The 24,576-nt window shown below is 37.3% G+C and overlaps 1 protein-coding gene and 1 long non-coding RNA gene across 2 annotated transcripts; both read right to left on the reverse strand.

Annotated features, from left to right (window-relative positions):
* Window positions 1-315: 315 nt before the first annotated feature.
* On the reverse strand, window positions 316-2,658 carry LOC125477173. Its single transcript, XR_007258343.1, has 3 exons — window positions 2,110-2,658; window positions 1,382-1,508; window positions 316-556 (listed from the first exon to the last, which is right to left on the reverse strand). It is a non-coding gene; the product is annotated as an uncharacterized LOC125477173 (long non-coding RNA).
* A 4,276-nt stretch (window positions 2,659-6,934) lies between these two features.
* On the reverse strand, window positions 6,935-12,497 carry LOC103937473. The gene is made up of 10 exons (XM_009347419.2): window positions 12,024-12,497; window positions 10,848-10,943; window positions 9,042-9,126; window positions 8,411-8,532; window positions 8,261-8,285; window positions 8,086-8,169; window positions 7,935-7,964; window positions 7,741-7,846; window positions 7,529-7,593; window positions 6,935-7,176 (listed from the first exon to the last, which is right to left on the reverse strand). Exons 1-9 carry the CDS (start codon window positions 12,111-12,113, stop codon window positions 7,530-7,532), a joined length of 702 nt encoding a protein of 233 aa, XP_009345694.2. The 5' UTR covers window positions 12,114-12,497; the 3' UTR covers window positions 6,935-7,176; window position 7,529.
* Window positions 12,498-24,576: the final 12,079 nt, after the last annotated feature.

The raw sequence follows: 24,576 nt of genomic DNA on the forward strand, positions 1-24,576 counted from the left end.
TAGGTTTCTGGGTTGTATCACAAGTTCCATCCCTTTTCCAAAACTTGGATTTCTGGTTTTTTTTGGTTTTATACATGAGAATTTTTCTATGACATAGAATAAGAGCAGGTTATTTTCAAATACAATCGAAAAAAATATAAAACTAGTTTAATTGTTTACTTCTTTTTAACTGGGAAGATGATTCCGTTCTGGCCTCTGTTCATTTTTTCTAGGTAAAGGATAACCATAATTTAACTAGCTAGGAAGCTGATCACTTTGTGCAATTCATTTAAATTTTCCGCAGAACATTCGGAAAATCATATGGCCAGTGTCCACGAAGCATGAACATTAGGTTTTGTATTTGTAAAAACTAAAAAGTAAATGCTGATTTACTTTTATATATGTACTAATTAAAAGGAAATTGGAGGATACAAGTCTTTGAGCCACTATCTTCTACATACAACTATGGCCTTGCGCATCGTACAAGTAGAACCAAGCAATCTGTGTGTTGTTCTGTAACTGCAATTTGTACTTTGTTGAGCAGTATTTGAGTTCTCATGATCTTCATCCGTTCTTTCTACAGCATAAGCGAAAAAAAGAAGAATAGAATAAGAGATTGATACCACATTGTTTGCTCGTAGAATTCTTCAGTTTTTTTGGCGATTGTTGATTTTAACACAAGAAGGGAAAGGAAAAAAAAATTTACGACAAAACCTTATATGCGTGATATTAATGGTTTTGTTTTGTTTTTTTGGTCTGATATGATAGTCATAGGGCTAACCAAACTTGTAGTCAAACACTATTTTAACGCCATAAGGGATTTTTAGTATTTTTTTTTTCACATCGATCTGATTGGGTTTTCTTGTCATGGAGGGGGTTTGTGAAATGATTTTGAAACGTCAGGGGTTGTTTGTGTTACTTTCAAAACATGATAGCGTTTTCTGAAAACCCGAGAAATCTTAATGAGTGTATATATAATTAACTCATTTTTCATTTTTCATATAACCATATATAACCCACATGCTGCAAAATTTTCTCCAACATTTCCAAATCACTGTCGTAGAGTATTTGATTTTCTTACTGAAAGTTAGAGATACCTTATTGTACATTTACACGTCTCAATGAGTAACTCAATGATCCAAGCGATACACATAAGAAGCCTCTTAGCTATGGTGCAGAATATACGAAACAAGTCTCTTTCGTATATTTATATTTGATTAATCTTATAATTAGTGGTTTGTGATCCCTGTAATTAGTTTTAGGACACACATCCAACACAGGACATGTGATTAGTTTTTAGTACAAGGGTAAAAACCATAGGTCCTTCATATATAAATAGACAATTAATCCACTAAGACAAATTAAACATTCAATAGAGGACTTCTCAATCAAGCTCAATTACCTTGATCCATCTAAGCAGCAAATTGAGTACCTCTGAGCAACCTGCGATTTCTTCTCATCAAAACTCAGTTCATTCATCACAATCTCAACAATTTATCAACTCAAACTCATCTTGCGGCACTGAGATTCTGCATATAAACAATGAATGATAATGAAATGCAACTATATAGATTTAGATTAAAATTAATTTCTTCAAGACACATTCAATCTTGAAGAAACCAATATTAAATCCACTCATACAATGTATGTGAATGGTTGATTTGATATTAACTTTTGAAATCAAAAAAAGAAAAAAGAAAAAAAGTGTTTTCCAAATGAATGTTTCAGTTCAAAACCATTCTTCTCGAAAAACCATGACAGATTCAAGATAATAATTAAGAACTATAAGGTATGAAATACATATCATGACAGAGTCAAAACTACAACCGAAAACCCTTGTTTATTTAAATCGATATACACACAAGCATGAAGATTTTGATGTTATTAGCTTTGTTAAGTGTTAGTATTGTTATCGAGATTCTCTCGACTTCACAAATCTCTCCAAAATCTCCTAAATTGCGTCAAGAATAAAAGTGCATGGTGTTGGACATGTCTTGCTGTGCTTTGCAAGTCGTTTAATTGTAATTAAACTTTGTACGTACTGATGTATTCTATATATTGTGTAATTGGGAATGAAATAATAAAAGGGAAAATATATTTTATTAATGGCATCAGAAACTGATAACTAACCTGAAGTAGTCAGGAGTCGAGCAGACCTTCAAAGTCGAGCAATCTTCTGCACACACACTGTCCTAAATACAACCTTAATTTTGTCAAAACGTATAAGAAAATTGTTTTAAGGCTGTGTAAGATCTAGCTAAACCATTTGATCCTTCTTGGTGGTAATATTCTTCAACTTCAGTCATTTACCTGCTCCAGACTCCACCAAATTGACCACCCAATCCCCCAAATATTCCCACTATAATTAGAGGGAGAGAAAAACAGCAGAAAAAAAACTATATATAAAGAGAGGCAAATTGAACTCATTACAAAAAAAATCACACGTAATTATGAACTAAGTCTGTGAAATAAGTCTATTAGGGTTTAGAGTTTGTACTGGAAAACGAAGAGAGTCACTCAGTCAGCAGCAAAAGCGGAGGAGCAATGCTTCAAAGTTCCCTCCGGCAACCAACATTCCCATACGTACTCGACGTCGATCGATCATAGTACTGATATATATGGAATGTTGGAAGCCCTTGAGGGAAATTGAAACCTTCTCCAAAACTCAATCTCATCAACCTTGACTAATTTCCAGTTGACACCAACCTTCACTGCATGGGTTTATATAGAATACTGAGAAGTTTGAAGTTGCTTTCGAAAATATAAAAGCTGATAAACGAATCCGATCTTTAACGAATATTAATTTATAGCTAGGTATCTGTGTAAACCCTAAACCAAATATAAAAGAAAACGTGCAAAAAAATTTAAACCTTTGACTTTGTGACAGATCATGGATACCGACTTCTTTTTAATCAGTGTAGCCAAAATTCTGTGGAGAATAAAGATCGACTTATTCCCTCTCCAAGGGTCAAGCCTTCAAGGTAATTTTATTTGATTTATTTTTTCATTACACACGCACACATAGGAAATGTTTACTGTTTACATTTTTCATGTGGATCAATTGAGGTGGTGAAATAAAAGTAATGTTATTCATACCATATTTTTATACCATATTTCTATACCATTTTAGTTGGCATTTGATGTGGACACCCATATCATTTGAAAAATTTGCAAAACCCAAGGAAAGAAAGGAGAATGACTCGTAGTATACCACAATCATCATTTAATTAACTAGTTTTTCTTAATTATTAGTTTATTAAATAATGAACTAAAATTAAAAATCTGATCAATTCAAATGAAGTGGTTGTCCACATCAAATGTCACCTAAGGTGGTATGAAAATGTGGTACAAAAACATGATATGAATAGCATTACTCGTGAAATAAATCTCAAAATTCAATGGTAATAAGTAAGGTGGTGAGCATTACCACCACTTAAGGGTAGTGAGCAAAAATGCACCAATATAATTAGGGTGATGTTATCCACACTTCTTTTTACCTTTCATACACCCTTCTCAATTTTTCTATCGGAATGAATGAATTGAACAAGACTCAAGGACAAAATTAACAAAGAGTATGTATGAAAGTTAAAAATGGGTATGTGAATAGCACCACCATTTAATTATTCAAGAACTTATATTTTCAAATTTTAGATACTTGAAAGACACAATAAAAGAGAGCATTGTGGCTTTCTCATCCACTTAAGGGCGTTCACCAATAAGAGATGCAAAATGCCTTTGCTATCTTTTCTTTGCTGAAAAATTCTCCAATGGCAAAATACAAGTTATTCATCTTCGACGAAATATGTAAATATAAATCTAAATTTATATCCAGCATAACATTTGAGAAACCATCAGAGGTGTTCGTGTTACTTTCAAAATCTGAAGGGGTTCTATGAAAACCTGAGAAACCTCGGGGGATGTGCGCATAATTAACCCAGCTATGTTTGATATGTTAGAACACGTACAATGAAACTTACTATAAGGACATGACGTAATCCTACTTGAATTTCTCTCAAACAGTATAGTCCTCAAAACATATGCACATGTTCTTGGAGTGTAGTTGTCCTCTAAAATAGTTGTAATATCAAACTTGTCATTTTTATATGGTTACTGCTCATGGCGAGGAATGAAATGAAATGAAAAGGAGGTCAAACGTCTGAAATAACCTTGAACATAAGGTATATAACTTATTCTGAATGAAAAATTTAACGGAGTTAGAATGAGATAACAAATTAATGATTTCTAAAAGTTGATATGATAAATTGCTTAAAATTATAGTTTATATGACAAATTGAAAAATGTCTAAGTTTATTTGACATTTCAAAAAGGTGTAAGCTAATATATGACATTTGAAAAAAAAAAAATCTTTTTAGTTTAGTTAATGCATATAATTTTGAAGTATTGGGTGATACAATTGTGATACATAAATATAATCTCTTGTATTTTATTGCAAAGAAAGTTAAGGTGAAGAGTCGAAGCTTTATTTACCAAAGTTAAACTTAAAGGTGAAGATTTTTTTCTTAAATCTTTTATTTTTTGTCACGATTTATGGATGCAACTTGATCAAGTTTGTAGAAAAGGTAATATTAGAGATACTAAATTTGCAAATTAAATGATGTGTTACCAATAGGAATGAACACATTTATCAACGTTTAAGTAATAAATCAATCATCAACTTCTATATCCTTTAGTTTTTAAAATTTAGTTTACAAATTTAGTCTTCTATTATTACTTTTGCGGGACTGCAAGAAGTAGTGAAGTGAGAAAGCCCAGTGGCCAGCATGCACCTGCTGCAGTAAAACATGGCAAGCATGCACCTGCCACAGTAAAACTTGCTATCTAAAAACTGTAAGTCATGCTTTAACGTTTAACCTGATAGGATACGGATGAAAAAAATAAATAGATAAAAACATGAATCCTTAAAATTTGCAGAAATATAGGTGGATGATTGGAAGGGCATTAGAGATGAAAGAAACTAGTCGAATCTAATGAGTTATCGGAATAAATAAGTTTCCTTAATGTAGCTACACAATTATTTTCATTTCTTCTTCATCACAGCTTGAATATAATGAATTATCGAATCCAATCCGAGACACCTGATATATCCACAAGGGTCCTATGCTGTCCCACCCCCTTTATATCCAAATGGTATTCATTCGACTGGTGAAGAGAAGATAATCGAATGCACTAAATCTCGTAAAGTACAAAGTTTGATTGGATATGAAATTAGTTCACCTTTTGCAGCTTCTAATTCTATACGCAGGCCAGTTGTAGAGCAGCATGTGACTGTAATCCATAAAGTGTGGATCCATATAGAGATTTGAGATATATAACAATTTGGAGTAAATTGTGTGCTCATAACGTTTGAAAAATGAAATAATTGATTTCTAGAGATGATTCATGGTATCAAAAAATCGACAGTTATGATAAAAAGTATTAATTTTATGATAATTTGTATTGTTAGTTTGTTTGATTTATATGGATGATTAAAAGTCTTCAAGTTCACTGAATTTTTCTAAATGATCTTTAGATAATCATTAAGAGAATCAATAGTTTTGATTATGATAAGGTAAAATAACGTCAATGTATCATGTAAGGAACTTCTTTTTACATGTAAGCAGACATATGTAATATCTCTAGTTATATCATTTTGTTCATGGTGGCATACACTTCGGTTGAAAAATAATTCTTCTAGTGTTCTAGCTTGTCTCCATTTCGGATGACTTTATTCCTCCATGATTAATTGGTACGCAATTGTTCCGGTAAGATGAGCTTGCCTTCCTCAACATTGGTGTGACGTGACACCCTCCGCAGGTGGTTTTTGTTTGTTTGCCTTCCAATTTTCTTGGCTTGCCATGTTTCTAACTTTTAAATTAGTGTGAATCTCGACTTAGCCTCACTCTTTTCCCCAACATTTCTTTAAAAGCCAACTTTCTAGTGGTTTAAAACACGTTGGCTACAAAGTCAACTTGCTAGTGGTCATAAAGCCAATTTTGTATGAAGCATTTACTTAATTATGCTCCCACTTGCAGATTCAACCACACCATATAGCAGAAAGCATCTCAGACTGCTCAAAAAGATTGCAAACTTTGGAAAGGCCAATTTAGTATTGCAAACTTTGGGTAGCGGATTAGACATCAAATGGCCCAGCTGATTAGATATGTTCAGCTGTAATTTGTTGAATTAATGTCATACACCAGTACTTGGACAAAGGGATTTAGTCTGACAGATCAATCGTAATAAAAAAAGTGGTTACCACTATTGTTAATAAATTTTTAAAAAAATCATAAGTACTGAACAATCCAATATAAAAAAATAAAGTTTGAACGAAAAGCTCACGGTACTGTTCATTTTAACGAAAAACCACATTTTTACACTAAAAAGTCAATCCCGATACTATTCACTTTACCTTTTATTTTGTTCTTATCATTAAAACTCAAAGTTTTCAAGCCATTTTCATTAATTTTCTTTATAAAAAAATGACGGGTCTATATGGGTGAAATGATGGATTACAGTCAGCGGGTGCCCATGTATACTCCATATATGGAAAAAGATCCTTGCTGAATTCTTTCCCTAGGGATCCTATGATAGTAATCATTCATCGTACATTGTATGATCATAAATCATTTCAAAATTTAAAATTAAATATAAATAATACCTAACCAAAATTGATCACACGATATATGATGAATGATTACGATCACGGAATCCCTAGGATCCCTAAGAAAATGATCTAGCGATGATCCTTTTCCTCCATATATCACTCCTGTTACCATCACAAGCACAAACATCTCCATTCACCACTATAATTAAAGCATATTTACACTTAAATAGACCTGCATTTAACTAAATGGGTACCCATTGATCATCCGCATGTGATCAGTTTAACAATCTTTCTGAACATAGTAGATATTGCACAAATAGCATTATTGGTGTCAATTTTATTACTCCATGATCTCATAACAAACAGTATGTGAATAAATTGTTTAAATCACATTTCTAAGCCTTTGTTATGAGTGTAATACACCAGTCCAGTACAAATTTCACAATCACAGTCTGTAACCCAGAATAAAAGGGTTGAAAGAATGAAGTGTGGCTAAAATGCTATGATACTAACTACTCATCAATGAGTATAAAAAAATAAGTGAGAGCTGGCTCCGCGCCGATATGGGAAGACTGATAGAAAATCTCTTGGACCTGAAAACAGTAAGAGCAGTAGAGATGTTATAGAAACATCTATCCTTTCGTTACAATTCATCTACGAACATGTTTACCCCCCCTACGAACATGTTTAATCCCCTACGAACATGTCATCTAACCTTTCGTTAAAAACGTCACATTTCAAGATGTTGATCAAAGGACATATGCAGCTTTTCACAACCAACTTCTTTTATATGCATAATCTAGAAGAAAAAGTAACGTCTTTGTTAATTTATGATTCGTTTCAGTGTAATTCTAACTAATGATTTTGTACCTTTGCTTACAAGATAAACAAATAAATGTCACTAAATATACACATGTAAAATAAATTCTGTGAAGAAGATTGTACCTCATGATAAAATGACAAGCCCTAAATACACCGATGCAGAAAGAAATATAAACGATATCAATCCCCTGCGCATAAAAAATTATTATGTTATGAAAAACGTCAAGTTTTAATCACGTTTTAATCATTAGTACAATTACGTTTTTTACTATTACATTTAAAATCTTAAATAAGGAATTTCAAGTTTTAATCATCAGTATGCTCATAAGACTTACCAAATCACTCCCCATCCAACCCCATTACAGGGGCAGGGGCAAACTTCTGCAAACTTCTCAGCGTCACTAGAGTTGACTCTTCTAGATATTAAATCATCATATATATCTGCGACAATTACAGTCACGCGATATAAAATCTGTGATTCACAGGTTCAGAATATATATATATATTAACAAGAATCACTGAGAATTACCATAAACTGAAAACAAACTGTTCATCACACCTGCAATTTTAAAAGCAATATAAGAAACTTTTCATTTCGCAGTTGGCACACAAGAGATATAGCAATGCAGAACTAAGAGCTTCATCTCAGAATGTAGAGATTTGAAAAGATAAGAATGTACCAATGAAGAGAATAACGTAGCGAAGAACACGGACTTTCGTAAATTCTTGCAGAACCCATATTATAGCAAGGAATACAATAAATCCTGAAAGACTCGTCAGTAAGGATCAGTAATGTACGGAATTATGTGAATAATATAAAACAAAGACGTATTGCACGCATGTGAAGATACTCACCAATACAAAGTCCTCGAAGTGTCCACTGTATAAAACATTAGAATTTTTAGAACGCAAGAGTGAAGAAATTAAGATCCTGAAAAGTTCTAACACAAAAATATGAGAAAGGAGAAACATTATGATCTGCATATGTTTACTGCGCTTCCTTACATTTTTTGCCACAAAAAGCACAACTAGCAGGGCAACGCCCAAACAACCAGCAGCAATTCGAGCAGTTAGGAGATTAGTGGATGCGAGTATTAAAGCCATTCCCCAAAATGATGAACCTAGATCTGGATGCAGAAAGAAACAGGAAACTATGAGAACCAAGATCTGGATACAAGTCATGACTATTTAGTTTGACACAAAAGCCAATTTTAAATGACCGTAAGAAAAATACATATTTTTGAAGCCAACATGGTTTGCATATAACACCGGAATGCATGAAATATGAAACCATGAGAAACAGTCCTACTTTAGCATCAGATGCCATGTTCAGTGCCAGCATACACAATCCGCTCGTTTCATGAACTGAGACACATCTTAGACAATCATACATTGAAGATGACGCATAACAAACTGAGGATGGAAAATAGTTTCTAACGACAAATGCACGTGTGAGAAAGTAAGAAACTTAATATGAGGAACTATGTATGCTTAAATCCAGTAAGACACTCGTATTCATGCTTACAACTTCAAAAATTGCATCTCAAAGTTTCAGCCCATAATTAATGTCTCGTAAAGTACAAAAATAAGGATACATTGCAATGAAAAATAAAGTTTAGGGACAAAGGTGTAGTACATCCTGCAGGCAAGATCAACCAATATATACCACCACGCGTTTGTGTCACCCCACCCTCATCTGCGTGAACCTGGATACCCTCCACCTACAAAATTGATTCAAACAATAAAATCCATCAGTGATATGCAACAGCCCTAGAAGCTAAGGACATTTAATGTAGTGGTACGTGATAGCAAGTTTGCAACGTGTTGTAGTGTATATCAGCCTTCAAACAGAAACACTTCGTATGCTGTGCTCAACATTCACCACCAGAAAGCTTCAACTATTGTAAGTTTGAACAAGTATAAAACCTATGAGTTGCAAAGGAATAGGAGATATACAGGAAACATTTAAAAGAAATTGATAAAACAAGCGTATAAATAATAATAATCAATAACTATGATGATAAGAGTTAAAATAATATTAGTGACAATAGTAATTGCGAGAATGGATCCTATTGAATATATGCAACATTCTAGAATGGGTGAAAGCAGAACAAGCTTTAGTCTGCTGACAAGCTTCTTAGAAAAGTAAAATGCAAGTCATTGATCAACCTTCTAAACAGAATATTGTACGAGAAGCAAGGAAGAAGTTTTTCAGCTAAGGATCTTTTCAATCCCATGATGAATTAAGGACTTGATGAATCAGAAAGTGTATCATGATCAGGTGTTTAAACTCAAACTCATGCAACATGAGAGGTGAACTCTTCTTACTTAACAAGCGAGCGACTTTGAAAATAACAGACCAAGAAAAATAACGCGAAGATATTTTAAACAAGAACCAATTAAGGAAGACTGGGGGTTTGCCTATGGTGCCAACCTTAATTAATACTTAGTTTGAAAAGCCTTGTAACTCTAAAACCAGTATTTGTGAAGATCAAGATAAGTGCAAGAGCTCTAGTAACAGCGAATGACTGAGAACTTTGCAAGCTTGAAGACAACGAAAGCTTTGAACTTGAAAAGGATTGTGTGAAATGATATCTTCAAATACAGTTTTAGCTGAGAAGCTCTGTTAAAGCCTAATGACCAACAACGTTGTCTTAACAGTTTGTGGGATTATGATCTTCCTTGGGCTCTTACAACCATCACCAAATCGTTCGTTGGCCTAATGTTTTCAAACTATACCTTCCTTTTGGCCATTTCCCTAATCAAGGCTTTGTTATCATAGTTCTACACACATCTTGGATTAGCTTCCTATGAGCGAATTCAACCCAAGGACAAAACAGGGCACACTAAAATACACAGAGAACAAGAAAATGCGTTGGTGTAGACATATTTACTTAAGGATACCTTAATCAAAGTACTTCAAATTGTTATATGGTGTAGATAATTCCACATCAGAAATTTAAAACCTAGCGTAGCAATAAAGAAATTCAGTGAAAAGAGCACTAAATAACAGAATGCCTGGTACGTTGGACCACCAGTCATTCAATCAGACAACAGAAGGCCTGGTACATTGCTTCTCTACGAAGTAGCATCATACAGAAGATTAGTTGCACTCAAAGATCTAAAGTGACACTGAGACTTTCGTTCTAATGGACTCCTCAAGTGAACACCAAAAATGATTTCCCTTGGATCCTTGACTAGGATACTGTGTTAGTTAAAGATCCTTATTACCTAGCTTGAAGTTGTTAACAAGTGAACAAATTACATTTATTATTTTGTGAACCTGTGTACAGACTATCACCAAGAAAGAAATTTTTTGGAAGAACTGGAGCTCTCAAAAATAGAAATTTGTATAAGAAAGCAGTTATTCTTTTCTCTTTGGATCTGACCGCATCATTTAAGAAGCAAAAAGAATAGAAAACATTAAACAGCTTCTTCTTACCTTGCCACATGTGAGTATGCAAGCAATTGCATGGCTTGCTTCGTGCAAGAAGACCGTGATGAGCTTAAAAGGCGTGAGTAGTATTGTCCTCCAAAGCTATAACAGTGCGAAAAAACTTGTAGATCAAAAGTCTAACTGGATCATGTAAGTGCTAAACCAATAAGGAGATTGATTAAAAATAAAGTAAAAAATAACGCAAGATATTTAGCCAAATAAACATGGCCCTCTACAAATCATGTAAGATTAGCCAAATAAATTCTAAGTTACTCTGCTATATTCATATCCTTCCATTCTCATCAAATCTCCTCGCACAACCTGAAACAGCACTATGAACGTTCCCAAATCCTCTAGGTGCATTGGCAATGGTCTTATTGACGGAGTCCCTAGTTACACATGGCCAAACCATCTTGGTCGCATTCTTTCATCTCTCCCTGATTGCTAATCCCTCATGCACACATTGATTCTAATATCATATACATACTCTTGTTTGATAACCATTTAAAGAAAAAAATACCGCAAAAATGTCATTTCCAAAGTGACATTTGGTTTGGAGTGAAAAGAAAAGAACAAATCTTATGAAAAATCTTAATTTGGAAGCTACTATCAAGTTCTAACCCCATTCCGATATTCTATCCACCGCATAACATCATGCATTATTAAGCTGGTTAGCATAACTTCCTCACAACAATCATTAACCAAGAAAATACCAGTGGAAACTAAAAACGGCGTTTCAGAAATCAACTTTGTTAGTCCAAACCACTAAAATCAACAAGAAACTGAATATAAACCAGCACAAATGTTAAGAAAAAAAAAATCAAACGAACGATAATACGTTGGGCCTTATATTTTTCATTTTTAGGATCCCAGTTCAATTATCTGGTCAACAAGTGGACTATAAACCCCTTAAGCTTCAAGTTCAAGAAACCATAATCAACACACCGGAAAAACCACCCTTAAGCTTTCTTTCTACAATTTACAGTTTACTTTACCGGGAAACAAACAGTTCAATTATCTGGTCAACAAGTGGACTGTAATCTCCTTAAGTCTCAACTTCAAGAAACCATAACCAACACACCGGAAAGACTACTCTTAAGCTTTCTTTCTACAATTTACAGTTTACTTTCCCGGGAAAAAAAACAGTTTCTGTGAATGAAAAAATAAAGGGAAGCGGCATACCACAAGGATCACAACTGTGAAGACTCCAATAGTCGCCAGGAAGACGACCTGATCATGCTTGCAACAGGTCTTCAGCTCCCAATTCGGCATTCTTCAAGTCCAAGAAATCTGAGAGACAGAAAGAGAGCAGGAAAGGCACAGAAAAATGGTTGTTCCCTTGTCTCTTCACTTTCTTTCTTTCTTATATTGGTCAAATATTTAAACAGATACAGTGGGTATTTTCTCATTGAAAGAACGTAATGGTAGTAGCGCGTTTACAGCAGTTTTGAACTTTTAGATCAATCTAACGGTATCTAGGCTTACTAACTTAATTCTCCGTTTCACACTAAAAAGATTGGGATTGCTGGATTTTTAGAAACTGCTTAAAAAAAAATTCAAGAATTCAAAGAAGCTACCGAATTTTTTACCAGTCAGCCCTCTTATTTTTAATCGTCGATGGTGTCCAAACAAAAACATGTCATGTTTTTTATACGCCAAAAAAAAAAAAATAGAAAATCTCAGAGAGATGGAGAACCCTTCTTCTTGAACGCGTGAGCCGTGGAAGACAAGTTTGTTGTTTGCCGATTAGAAGAGGTTGAACTTGAATGCATGAAGGTTGAACTTGAATGCATGAACCTTTCTTTAAAATAATAGATAAATAATAAAGAAGATTATTATTGGTACTCAAATAATAGTTTATTTACCGTTGAATTAATCTAAAGATATATTTAAAAAAGAACCTCACAAGTCCTCAAAATGAGAACCTTAGTTGAGCGTCATAGTTTTGTAAAAGCATTTTTATTGTTTAATGTTGTAAAACTTCGTTTCTTCTCTTACTTTTCTAGTTTCCTTTGGAGGGAAGACAAGACAAGGTCAGACTGACTTTGGTCTTTCTTTACTCAAACGTGTTTGGTTATTGTGTCAACCAAATTTCACCAGCTAATGATATTGTCGTTTAGAGAGAGTTGTCTCTTGCACACACGCATGAAGGATGCAAGTAGATAGAAAGATCGAACACAATTGAGTAAAGAAAGACCAAATCTCACCAAAGGGTTGAAAGGGCCAATAACATGACAAAAAACCAACATTGTCGTATAAAATAAGATGGGGTACTTTAAATGCCCCCTTATGAGATTGAATTGTTATAGATTTCACAACCATTTTAAATTTCAAACCATATAAGTTTTTGAACCTTATAAAAAAAAAATGGAAAATTTAGAAAAATAATCAAATTTTAGACTCCATGCAGAATGATAGCAATCATTTTAATTTTATAATAATTATAATTAAAACTTGATGTAAAAGTACTAATATACTCTTAATATTATGATTTATTACAATAACCAAAACACAACCTATATATGGTACAATTTCAATCTCCAAAAGGATACAACAGCCGTGCGTTTACCTTGGGCTGCACTTTCATTGTTCAATCACCCATAAATTTTAGAACCTTATTGGAAGTGCCAAGATGCCTACCAATGTAATCTTGAAGACTTCGTCTACTTTTGATAATTGATATACATACATCTCAGTAATTGATATGAAAGGTATGTAATATATGTGGGATTTGAAGAGGATAACATAAATTGTACTATATTCTGTGAACCTGGTTCAACATAAAGGGTGTATAGAATTGTTAATACTTTTCATGATTAAACTGTCATGTTTCAATGGTTTGGAACAACTCTTAGTTCCTAACTTCTGTATCTCAAATTGTTACATAGTGCCACATATATATGTTTAACGTTCCTTGTTTTCACATGGTTGAACCATTATGCATGTATCTTCTATTAATCACTATGCATTGCAAGTACGTGAGGGGGACTTATATCATATAATTGACCTAAATGCGAAGACATGCACATGCAGAAGGTATGATCTTGATCAACTTCTATGTGTCCATGAAACTGTTGCATGTCGAATTTGCAACACATCATTATACAATATGTGCTTCCAATTCTACACAATCAATGCAATTGTGCTAGCTAATGCAAAGCTCATTTGGCCGGTTGGAAACAAAAGTGAATGGAGTGTGCTGGAAAAGGTGCAGAATTGAGTGTGTTACCCACAATTAGACAAGCTATATTTGGAAGATGCAAGACAAACAGAATCCCATCTCAGGGGGAGGAAAGGATGGTGAAGAAATGCAGTCGATGTGGTGGAACATGCCACATTCGCCAAACTTGCAAGAATCCAAGTGGACTCCATTCCAGCACACAATTGTGAATGTTTTTCTTTGGAATTTATTACTTTATTGGCTTTTATATCATTCGAGTTTAAGAACAAAAGATGCAAAGAGTTTATATGATATGTTTGCTGGTTTAACATACGACTTTCCAAGGTTTGTGTCTTGTAGTTATTCATGCAGTAGTGTTCAAAGATATATTACTTAAAGGAGCTTTTGTTTTTTTTTTTTTTTTTTTTTTTTTTGTTTGTTTTTAATTCATGCTTTCATTTTGGTTTAAAGGTTGCAGATATAAAATGTGTAGTTAAAGGTTGCAGATATCTAAAGATAGTTTAAAGGTTACATACAATAACGTGGGAATTCGGAAAACTCTTTCCATCTATTATAAGTTATGTTCTGGTTGTTGTGGGACTCTAAAATTAAGGGTATATTAGTATTTTTACATTAAAATTTGGATTATAATTATCATAAAATTAAAATGGTGGCTATGAGGCATAATTTAGTTCTTTTCCAAATTTCCCGCCCAGGGTTGGGTAGATGGGCGCGGGGAGATCGACGAGGGGAGATTAACGTGGGTAAGGCTGGAGAGAGCAAGCTGGACAATAGAACTTTTACGGGAATAATACTTCTATTACTTGTTTAGAAATATATACATGTGCTATCATAGTTTTACAAGGAAACAAAAAACATATACACAAACCTACTTAATAAAGGACTCCTATTATTTACATTCCCTATTTTTCCTAATATTGACTTACGCTAACACTCCCCCTCAAGTTGGTGCATAGATATCATACATGCCCAACTTGACAAGTGAGTCATCAAACCTTCGACTACATACTGCATGAGTTAGAACGTCTGCAAGTTGCTCCTCTGACTTCACAAAAGGTATTGACACAATCTTCCTTTCAAGCTTCTCTTTAATAAAATGTCGATCAACTTCCACATGTTTTGTCCTATCATGCTGTACCGGATTATCAGCTATATCTCTTGCTGACTTATTATCACAATATAGTCTCATGGTTTCCTTTGGCTTGAACCCAAGTCCCTCAAGAAGCTTTCGAAGCCAGAGAATCTCACAAATGCCGTGAGCCATTCCTCGATACTCGGCCTCAACCGAGGATCTTGATACTACCTTCTGTTTTTTACTTCTCCATGTAACCAAATTTCCTCCTACAAAAGTAAAGTATCCCGAAGTAGACCGTCTGTCACCTACACTTCCTGCCCAATCAGCATCCGTGAACCCCTCAATCCTTAAATGTCCATGCTTCCGATAGAGAACTCCTTTTCCAGGTGCAGACTTTAAATAAGCTAAGATACGCATAACAGCAGCCATATGATCTTCACTCGGTGAATGCATAAATTGACTTACTACACTTACTGCATAGGCAATATCTGGACGTGTATGAGCCAAATAAATTAGTCTCCCTACAAGTCTCTGATATCTCCCCTTATCAACTGATTTCTGATTCGGATCCAAACATAGATGATGTTTTTCAACAATAGGAGTATCAACTGGCTTACATCCTAGCATACCAGTTTCTTTTAACAAATCCAAAACATACTTACGTTGTGACAAGAAAATACCTTTCGACGATCGAGCAACTTCGACTCCAAGAAAATACTTCAAATCCCCTAGGTTCTTCATTTCAAACTCAGCCGCAAGATTTCTCTGTAGCCTTGAAATCTCATCACAATCATCCCCAGTAATAATCATGTCATCTACATAGATGATTAGGGCCGTCACTTTTTCCTGTCTCCGTTTGACAAACAATGTATGATCAGAATGACTTTGGTAATACCCAATCTTTTTCATGACTTAAGTAAACCTATCAAACCACGCACGAGGCGATTGCTTAAGCCCATAAAGAGACTTACGCAACCGACATACTCCGGTACTTCTACCAGCACTGTACCCAGGAGGAAAATCCATATATACTTCTTCCTCCAAGTTCCCATGAAGAAAGGCATTTTTCACATCAAACTGGTTTAATGGCCAGTTCATATTAGCAGCTAAAGATATCAAAACTCGTACCGTATTCATCTTGGCAACCGGAGAGAACGTTTCTTGATAATCTACACCATATGTTTGGGTGTATCCTTTAACGACCAACCTTGCTTTGTACCTGTCGATTGATCCATTGGCTTTGTATTTGACAGTGAACACCCAACGACAGCCAACTGTTTTTTTTCCCTCTGGTAAAGACGTCACCTCCCAGGTATTATTCTTCTGTAGCGCCAACATTTCTTCATCCATTGCGTTTGCCCATTTTTGATCCTTTAGAGCCTCCTCCACACGGGTTGGTACTCGAGTAGCCTCCATATTGTCCACCAAAGTCTTGTGCTCTGATGCAAGACCATTGCATGAGACATAGTTGGTTATTGGATACTTCACTTTGCATTCCGGAGAAAACCTGTTAGGAGGCACACCCCGATTTTGTCTCGGTGGCAGCTTATATGTATTTACATCATTACTTGTATTAGTTACATAATCATCCACAATACTTACCTCAGGTATATCCAGAGAAGATTCATTGGGCAGCACTGTGGAGCTAGAGAGAGAAGGGGGTACATTAGTAGGCTCGTCAACAACCTGTCCTGACTGTATGCTGCTATCGGTGACTGTTGGAGATTTATCACTCTCGGGATCACTCTCATCTGGAACCGGTCCTGACTGCATGCTGCTATCGGCAACAATTGCAGATTTATCATTCTCGGCATGTATAATCACTGCCCCATTATGCACGGCATCAACCACAGGGATTCCTTCCAAGTCCAACCATTTCAGATCATCACTAAAGCTCTCCCCCTGGGGATCTGAAGATGAAGATACGGGCGCATAAAAATACTCGGATTCAGAGAAGGTCACATCCATGGTCACATACATATGACGAGTCGCAGGGTGATAACATTTATATCCTTTTTGGTGAGAGGAGAAACCAACAAACACACAGCGAAGTGCACACGGATCCAACTTAGTGCGATGAATTTTCTGAATATGCACGTACGCCACACACCCAAAGACCCGGGGTTGGAGAGTATGAGAAGACACCACAGGAACATGTTGAGTGAGGACTTGAAACGGAGTTTGAAACTGAACCACCCGAGAGGGCATACGATTAATCACGTAGACGGCATAAGTAACAGCTTCAGGCCAAAAAACCTTAGGAACAGAAGCACCCAGAAGTAGTGCACGTGCCGTTTCTAAGATATGGCGATTTTTCCTTTCAGCCACCCCATTTTGCTGTGGAGTATAGGGGCAAGTTGTTTCATGGAGAATGCCTTGATCACCAAGAAACTCTGACAACTCACGATTAATATATTCACCACCATTATCAGAACGAAGAACTTTAATCACAGAGAAGTATTGGGTCCGAAGCATTTGAGAAAAATTCCGAAATACCATACCAACATCACTCTTATTTTGCAACACATATAGCCACGTCATACGAGTGCAATCATCAACAAACGTAACAAACCACTTAATCCCAGAAGAAGTAACAATCGGAGATGGCCCCTAAACATCAGAGTGCACAAGTTCAAACGGTAAAGCTCTTTTATTCATACTAGGCGGAAAAGAAGCACGATGGCTTTTAGCAAGAATACATACTTCACAATGTAAGTCTGATTCATTTATTCCACTAAATAAACTAGGTAACATATGCCTTAAATACCCAAAAGATGCATGGCCTAACCGACGATGCAACAACCACACTGCTTGTAAATTACTAAACTGGGACGCGCAAACTGCATTTGCTCTTCCAGAAACGACGTCGTCCATGTAGTACAACCCCTCTCTCTTAGTGCCACGCCCAATTATCTCCTTGGTCTGAATATCCTGGAGTAGATAAAAAGACGGATACATTAGAACAACACAATCCAATTGTTCAGTAACTTGTGGTATGGATAATAGGTGATGGGATAAAGACGGAACAAGCAAGCAATGATGTAAGGGAAGTGATGGGGTGAGATGCACAGTGCCGGCACCACACACGGGTGCCAAAGTACCATTGGCAGTAGATATATTTTTCCTGTGAGATGTAGTCATGTATTGAAACATATTTTTATCATATGTCATATGATCCGTTGCCTCAGAGTCCAGAATCCAACCTGTATGGTGCTGTTTCTCGGAGGCTAAGAGAACATGTCCCATGGTACCTGTGTCGGACGACGAGGCACCCTGAGTACGAGTCAACAAATTCTGACCAGAGGCACTGGGGCTAGGCACGGCTTCCTGAACAGTGGGTGTAGTCGCAGCAAGGGAGGCACGGCCTCCACTGGACCCGGCTGCTCCACGCTCCTTGGCACGCAATTTTTTCTTTAACTCTGGGAACCAATCAGGCACTCCATGCTTAGTAAAGCATGTATCCTCAGTATGATGGGTTTGTCCACAAAAATTACACTTCAAATCATCTTTATTTTCTCGGTTGAAGGGACGAGAATTTAAAGATTGATTAGAATAATTACTAGAACGATTTGTACCAGCCGGCCGAGATATCATTGCCATGGACGGCAACCCTCCTTGATTGTTACTTCCACCCATCATGGTAGCATGTCGTTGAGCTTCACGTCGAACAACAGAAAACACCTCCTCAACAGAAGGTAAAGGTTGAGTACGTAAAATATCACTACGCACTTTATCAAACACATCATCCAATCCCGCCAAAAAAGCGTACACACGATCAATCTGAATTTCTTCTCGAAGCGTCTTGAGATCCACAGCACATACCATCTGGATTGGTCTCCGCTGATCTAACTCCTGCCAAACGGACTTGAGATCAGCATAATACACACCAACTGGTCGACCCTCTTGACGGAGTCTGAATGATTTCACCTTTAATTCATAAATTTGAGAAATATCTGACCCATCATAGTAGGTCCGAGCTACCTCTTCCCACACTTCTTTAGCAGTATGTAGGTGAATGAAAAAACCCATAATAGTAGGTTCCATGGAGTTGATCAACCACCCTTTTACTATTGCATTCCCTGTCTCCCACGTCTCATACTCAGCACTAGCCTCAGCCGGCTCCTTGATACTCCCAGTCACAAAGCCCTTCCTACCGTGTCCAGTGATGTGCATCTCCAAAACCTTGGACCAAAGAGGATAGTTTGATCCATTTAACTTCACGGTATTGGGTACAGCAGACGCATCACTCTGAATAACGATAGGATTCACGACTTGATTATTGGTTGAGTTACTGCCCTCTAACCGCATCACGCCACTGCCTCCTGAGTCCATTCGGTGTTGCTCACCAAATCACCAAATCAACCCAAAAAAAAAAACCCGATACTACGTACACGCAACCACACCACACAGACAAAAACTGTGCAGAGAAGTCCAACACGATACTACGGACACGCAGCCACACCACACAGACAAAAAACTGAAGCAGTACAAACGGATAACCAATTTTGATTCGTACACAACCCGCACGGCAGCAGCCCCAAGTTGCAGAAAACCCAGCAATTTGCAGAAACCCCAGCAATCTGTACACAACCCGCACGGCAGCAGCAAGGTATTGTGCTGCACAGCAGTATACAGCAGCAGACTGCACACACACAGTCTGCACACACAGCAGCAGCACACACCCACACGGCAACCTGTTTTCTGCGGAAGATTTGCAGAAATAAGGTCAACCAAGCACAGCGGAAAAGAAAAAAAAAACTAGGGTTTTGGCTCTTGATACCAAATAGAACTTTTACGGGAATAATACTTCTATTACTTGTTTAGAAATATATACATGTGCTATCATAGTTTTACAAGGAAACAAAAAACATATACACAAACCTACTTAATAAAGGACTCCTATTATTTACATTCCCTATTTTTCCTAATATTGACTCACGTTAACAGGACACACTGCTCAATGACTGTGTTGCAAGGTTCTTGTTTGCTTTGAAAAACACAGGCACTGTATAATCCCAGTCCCACGGCACAAACAAAGACGGGTTATAATGTTTATGAATGATCGGAGGCACGAAGAGCGAACTGGAAGATCTGGAACTCCAAGGCTGTGATACCTTCAGATACAACACAACACCACTAATATTCCCATCAAATTATGTATCATAAGGTCTGTCTGCATTCCCTTTTGTTTCAGGAGTTGATGACTCGATCGGAATACAACTATTGATGAAGGTACGCCTACGCCTAGCTGCTTTGTATTCATGGTTTTTAAGCTCTTTAGTTTAGATGCATTTGTAGTTGTTTTGTTCTTTAGGTTGTCTTGAGTCGTTGTGCCACGCTTTCTTTCTTCCATGGTAATTAATGTGCTTCCTCTCCTCGGATGTTTGTGGATCCTCACAAGTATAAGCGATAACATTAGCATTACGAGTTTCGTTGTTGGTACGGAAATATATGTTTGGGTTTGCCAGTTAAGGTTTCAACTATCTTTATTTGTATCATTCACAGTTAGGAAGCAGGTGCGAGACGTAATTTTGTTGCTTCAGATTATATGCTTCTGTTCTGTCTGATTATTTTGATTTCTTCTTCCTTCTTTTTTCTTTGTTTCCATGGAGTATCGATAATTTGTTAGTATTAGACAGAGTACAAGGCTAGATTGTAGAATTCTTCTAACGAGTCAATGACAACGGAATCATCTCATCGTCATTTAATCAACTGTCAACTATCAGCTCTTCCATTCTTTACAGAGGCATGAGAGAAAATTGTTGTTAATTTGGCCAACTTTCCTTATGATCCTTACAACTATGCCTTTTTGGGCCAGGCATACAAATATTATTTGGATATTGATTTTTATTTTTGTTACTGGTTTGATGTTGAATTGATTTGTCTGTAAAAGTTAAAAGTCAATTTAAATGTTTTCTTTGATGATAAGAATTTTATAATTACAAGCAGCTCAATGTGTTGGGACTTTTTGTGGACTGCATAACTGAACCAAATGAGAAGCTGGTGGAATTTGGTGTAGGAGGGATATGCAATTCCTGTGCTGGTAAGTCTACCTATCTAATCCTTATGGTGATCCGGCAACCATCTAGTAAGCGACTATCGCTAGTGTGAATGAGTTGTGTACTAACTGTAACTAAATTTTTTCAGATGCAGATCCGGCAAATGCTGCAATTATTGCTTGGTGCGGAGGAATCCCTCTTGTTATTCAATATTTATCAAGTCTAGTCAGAAACACTGTAAGTAGGAGCTTGAAATTTGTGTGTTTGTGGGAATGTGATTTGAAAGTTGGAGCTGATGAAGTCTTATAGAACAGGAGTCACTAACACAAATAAGTTTGAGCTTATCGCTTCTTATAGAAAAGGAGGCACATCGAATTATGCCAATATAACATTTTTTTCTATATTGTACTGGTTTAAAATAATCCGTGATGGTCAAGCTATTATACGCCACTAATCCCTTGGTCGATGAACATGGATATTGATGCTTTGTATTTTAGGTGAATTATGCAATTGGGTCCCTATTTGTCTACCCAACGCATCTTAACAAGAAGGAGATTGTAAAGCCAGAGGTGGTGTTGAATAAAAAGAGTATCCAAGATAACTCTAATGATCCCAAGAAGAAGAAAATAGAGCACACTCTTAAAGAAAGCTCACAAAACAAACTAATTAGCAAAGCTTTTCTTATTTAGCTCTAGGCTTTGTTTTTCCTTGGATGATATACAATGCTTGGGGACTTGGGTATTTATAGCAAACCAAATGAAAGCTACACCACACACTTACTTCACCTACAACATCCACCTACTTCACCTACAACCTCCACTTACTTCACCAACCTCACACACTTACTTCACCTACAACATCCACCTACTTCACCTACAACCTCCACTTACTTCACCAACCTCACACACTTACTTCACCTACAAATGACATTGATTCTCAACACTCCCCCTCAATGTCAGCTTTCATTCTTTGCACTGTGCTGAGTAAACAGCGAAAAATTTCGAGCTTGCCTGTACTCAAACTTTTTGTGAACAAGTCCGCAACTTGATCATTCGTCTTGACCTGTCTCATCTCAATCTCTTCTTGCATAACCTTTTCTCTAATAAAGTGGTAATGTACCTCCACATGCTTAGTTCTTGCATGAAAGACTGGATTTTCCGCCAAGCGAATTGCCGATTGGTTATCACAGTACAATGGTACTGGATAATCTACTGGTTGATGTAAATAGGAATTGTAATGGCAAGTGGCGGTGCGGATGCGGCAATGTCCTCCACGCGTCTTCTGAAAAGCCGGGAGCTTTTGACAAAGTGGCACGCGTCTTCTGAAAATCCGGGAGCTTTTGACAAAGTGGCACACGCTTTTCTGAAAAGCCGGGATTGCGTCTGACGAGCTGGCGATCTTTACGCCGGAAATTCCGGTTTTGAAGAGTGGTGTCTCTTCATTTCTGAATCGGTGAACGCCTCTCTTTTAATAGAGGTGATCGATCACCTCTAGCATGCACACTTGAAAATTGCCCAGAAATCGTCTCCGGCCCGTCGAGATTTCGCTCCATCCAATCCTTCTCTTTTAACTTCTTGAAAAATGGCTAGCTCATCTAACCCATCGAACATTTGCTTAGATTTGAGTCTAAGCAGTGATCCGGTCGCGCATCGTCAGGGTAAGGTATGGTGCCCGTCTTTCTTATCTTCTCATGGCCCTCTTACAGATGAGGACTCTGTGATGACAGATGCAACAACGGCTACGATAGTAGCTCGGAACCTCCTCACTCCCAAAGACAGTCAGTTGCTTTCAGGACGGTTCGATGAGTTGGCCGTTCAAGAGTCCCTGGCTCTCAGTGTTCAGTGCGCTGGCTCTGTGTCCAACATGGGCCAACGCCTTCTTGCTCGCTCCCGTCAGGTTGAATCCTTGATAGCGGAGGTGGAGAGTCTTAAGCAGGAGATCAAACAGCTTAAGTACGAGAACCGAAGTTTGCACGTGCTTGCCAACAATTATTCGACAGGCATGAAGAGGAAGCTTGATGAGCTTGATGATCGTCAAAGACTTGCGGCTTTCTTCCAGAGGCACCTCTTTCCTGGATCATCTAGCGTTCCACCAAGGATTGGGGCCTTGAATGATCTATCTTCGGTTCTTCCCGCTCCTATGCCTCCCACTCCTATGCCTCTCGCTCCGATGCCTTCTGCTTCGATGACTCCTGCTCCGATGCCTTCCGCTCCGATGCCTTCTGTTCCGAGAGTGTTGCCACGTAGTGGGGCCTCACATACACAACCTTTGTGAAGGCTCTATCTTTCTGCCATGTTTTTTTTTTTTTTTGTAATCACTCGGAAATCAATGAACAAGCTTTATTCACTGTATTGGGTTGCCTCCCAAGTAGCGCTTTCTTTTACGTCTTGCAGTCGAACGACGCTTTATCTTGTAAACCCACTTGCAGGATATGGGTTTGACATCTCTTGGCTTTGGCACCAAATCCCAAGTCTGATTCTGCTTAAGCGCAGTGATTTTTTCTTCCATAGCTCTTATCCATTCAGAACTCTGTGATGCTTCTTCAAACACTTCAGGTTCTTTTGGTGCTCCATCAGTTATGGCAGCATTAGCATATTTAGGATTTGGCTTTCGTACTCTTGTTGACCTTCTTAGTTGTGATTGTGGAGTTGATACTTTTACTCTACTAGGTCTAACTTCTTGTGGTTGTTGGTACACACCTGTTTGCCAAGGACTCTTAGGTACTTCTTGGTCGACATCGTCTCCAGTAAGCAAATCTTCAGGCTCATCTGGACTTGATTGGATTTGGGCAACTTGGTCTCCCAGTTTCCCTTGCAACGTATCTTCAAACTCTTTTGGGTCAGGTGACGCCTCATTTTCTGAGCACCAACAAGATGATGCTTCTGCGTCCCATTCTTCCTCCACAGCTAGAGACGCAACGACATCCCAATCATCTTCAATTTTCTTCTCTGAGTTGGCGACGTTACTTTCTGCAGGCCTTTTGAACCAGCAATCCTTCGCCATGTGGCCATTCTTTCCACAATTGTAACACTTGCCCTCAAATCTTTTATTATTCTGGGACTGACCACGGTTGCCGTGATACTTCGGAGCTCCCCCTGGCCGAGAACTCCCTCCTCCTTGATGACCTTTTTCCTTGTCACCATTTCTTTTAGATCCACCACCAGCACGCTGCTTAAAGCTGCCTTTACTTTTGGTGTAGAGCGCTTCCTCTTCACTATTCAGTGAGACTCCTCCCATTTGCTTGGCCATAGCTTCTTGACTTGCAAGCAAATTTTCAAACTCAACAAGCGATGGTTGTGTCGGCCATCCTTGTATAGCGGCAATGAACCCTTGATATTCAGGTCTCAAACCATGGATAATTATTCTCTTCATCCTAGTTTCCCCAATAGGAGCTGTTGGATCTAATTCTGAAATTTCGCGGCATATCGACTTCACCTTGTGAAAGTACTGGGCAATCGTCATGTCGCGTTGTACCATCAA

Source organism: the organism of the source record quoted next, unplaced genomic scaffold, assembly GCF_019419815.1.
Source record: "Pyrus x bretschneideri cultivar Hongxiangsu unplaced genomic scaffold, Pyrus_bretschneideri_v1 Contig20, whole genome shotgun sequence".
Classification (NCBI taxonomy): domain Eukaryota; kingdom Viridiplantae; phylum Streptophyta; class Magnoliopsida; order Rosales; family Rosaceae; genus Pyrus; species Pyrus x bretschneideri.

What these genes read in the sequence shown, in the direction of transcription:
- LOC103937473 (XM_009347419.2), bottom strand. Translation starts at nt 12,113, where the DNA reads ATGCCGAATTGGGAGCTGAAGACCTGTTGCAAGCATGATCAGGTCGTC. An exon ending in GCATACTCACATGTGGCAAG is followed by an intron (nt 9,127 to 10,847) that starts GTAAGAAGAAGC and finishes TCAATTTTGTAG; the next exon opens with GTGGAGGGTATCCAGGTTCA. An exon ending in CTACGTTATTCTCTTCATTG is followed by an intron (nt 7,965 to 8,085) that starts GTACATTCTTAT and finishes TTAAAATTGCAG; the next exon opens with GTGTGATGAACAGTTTGTTT.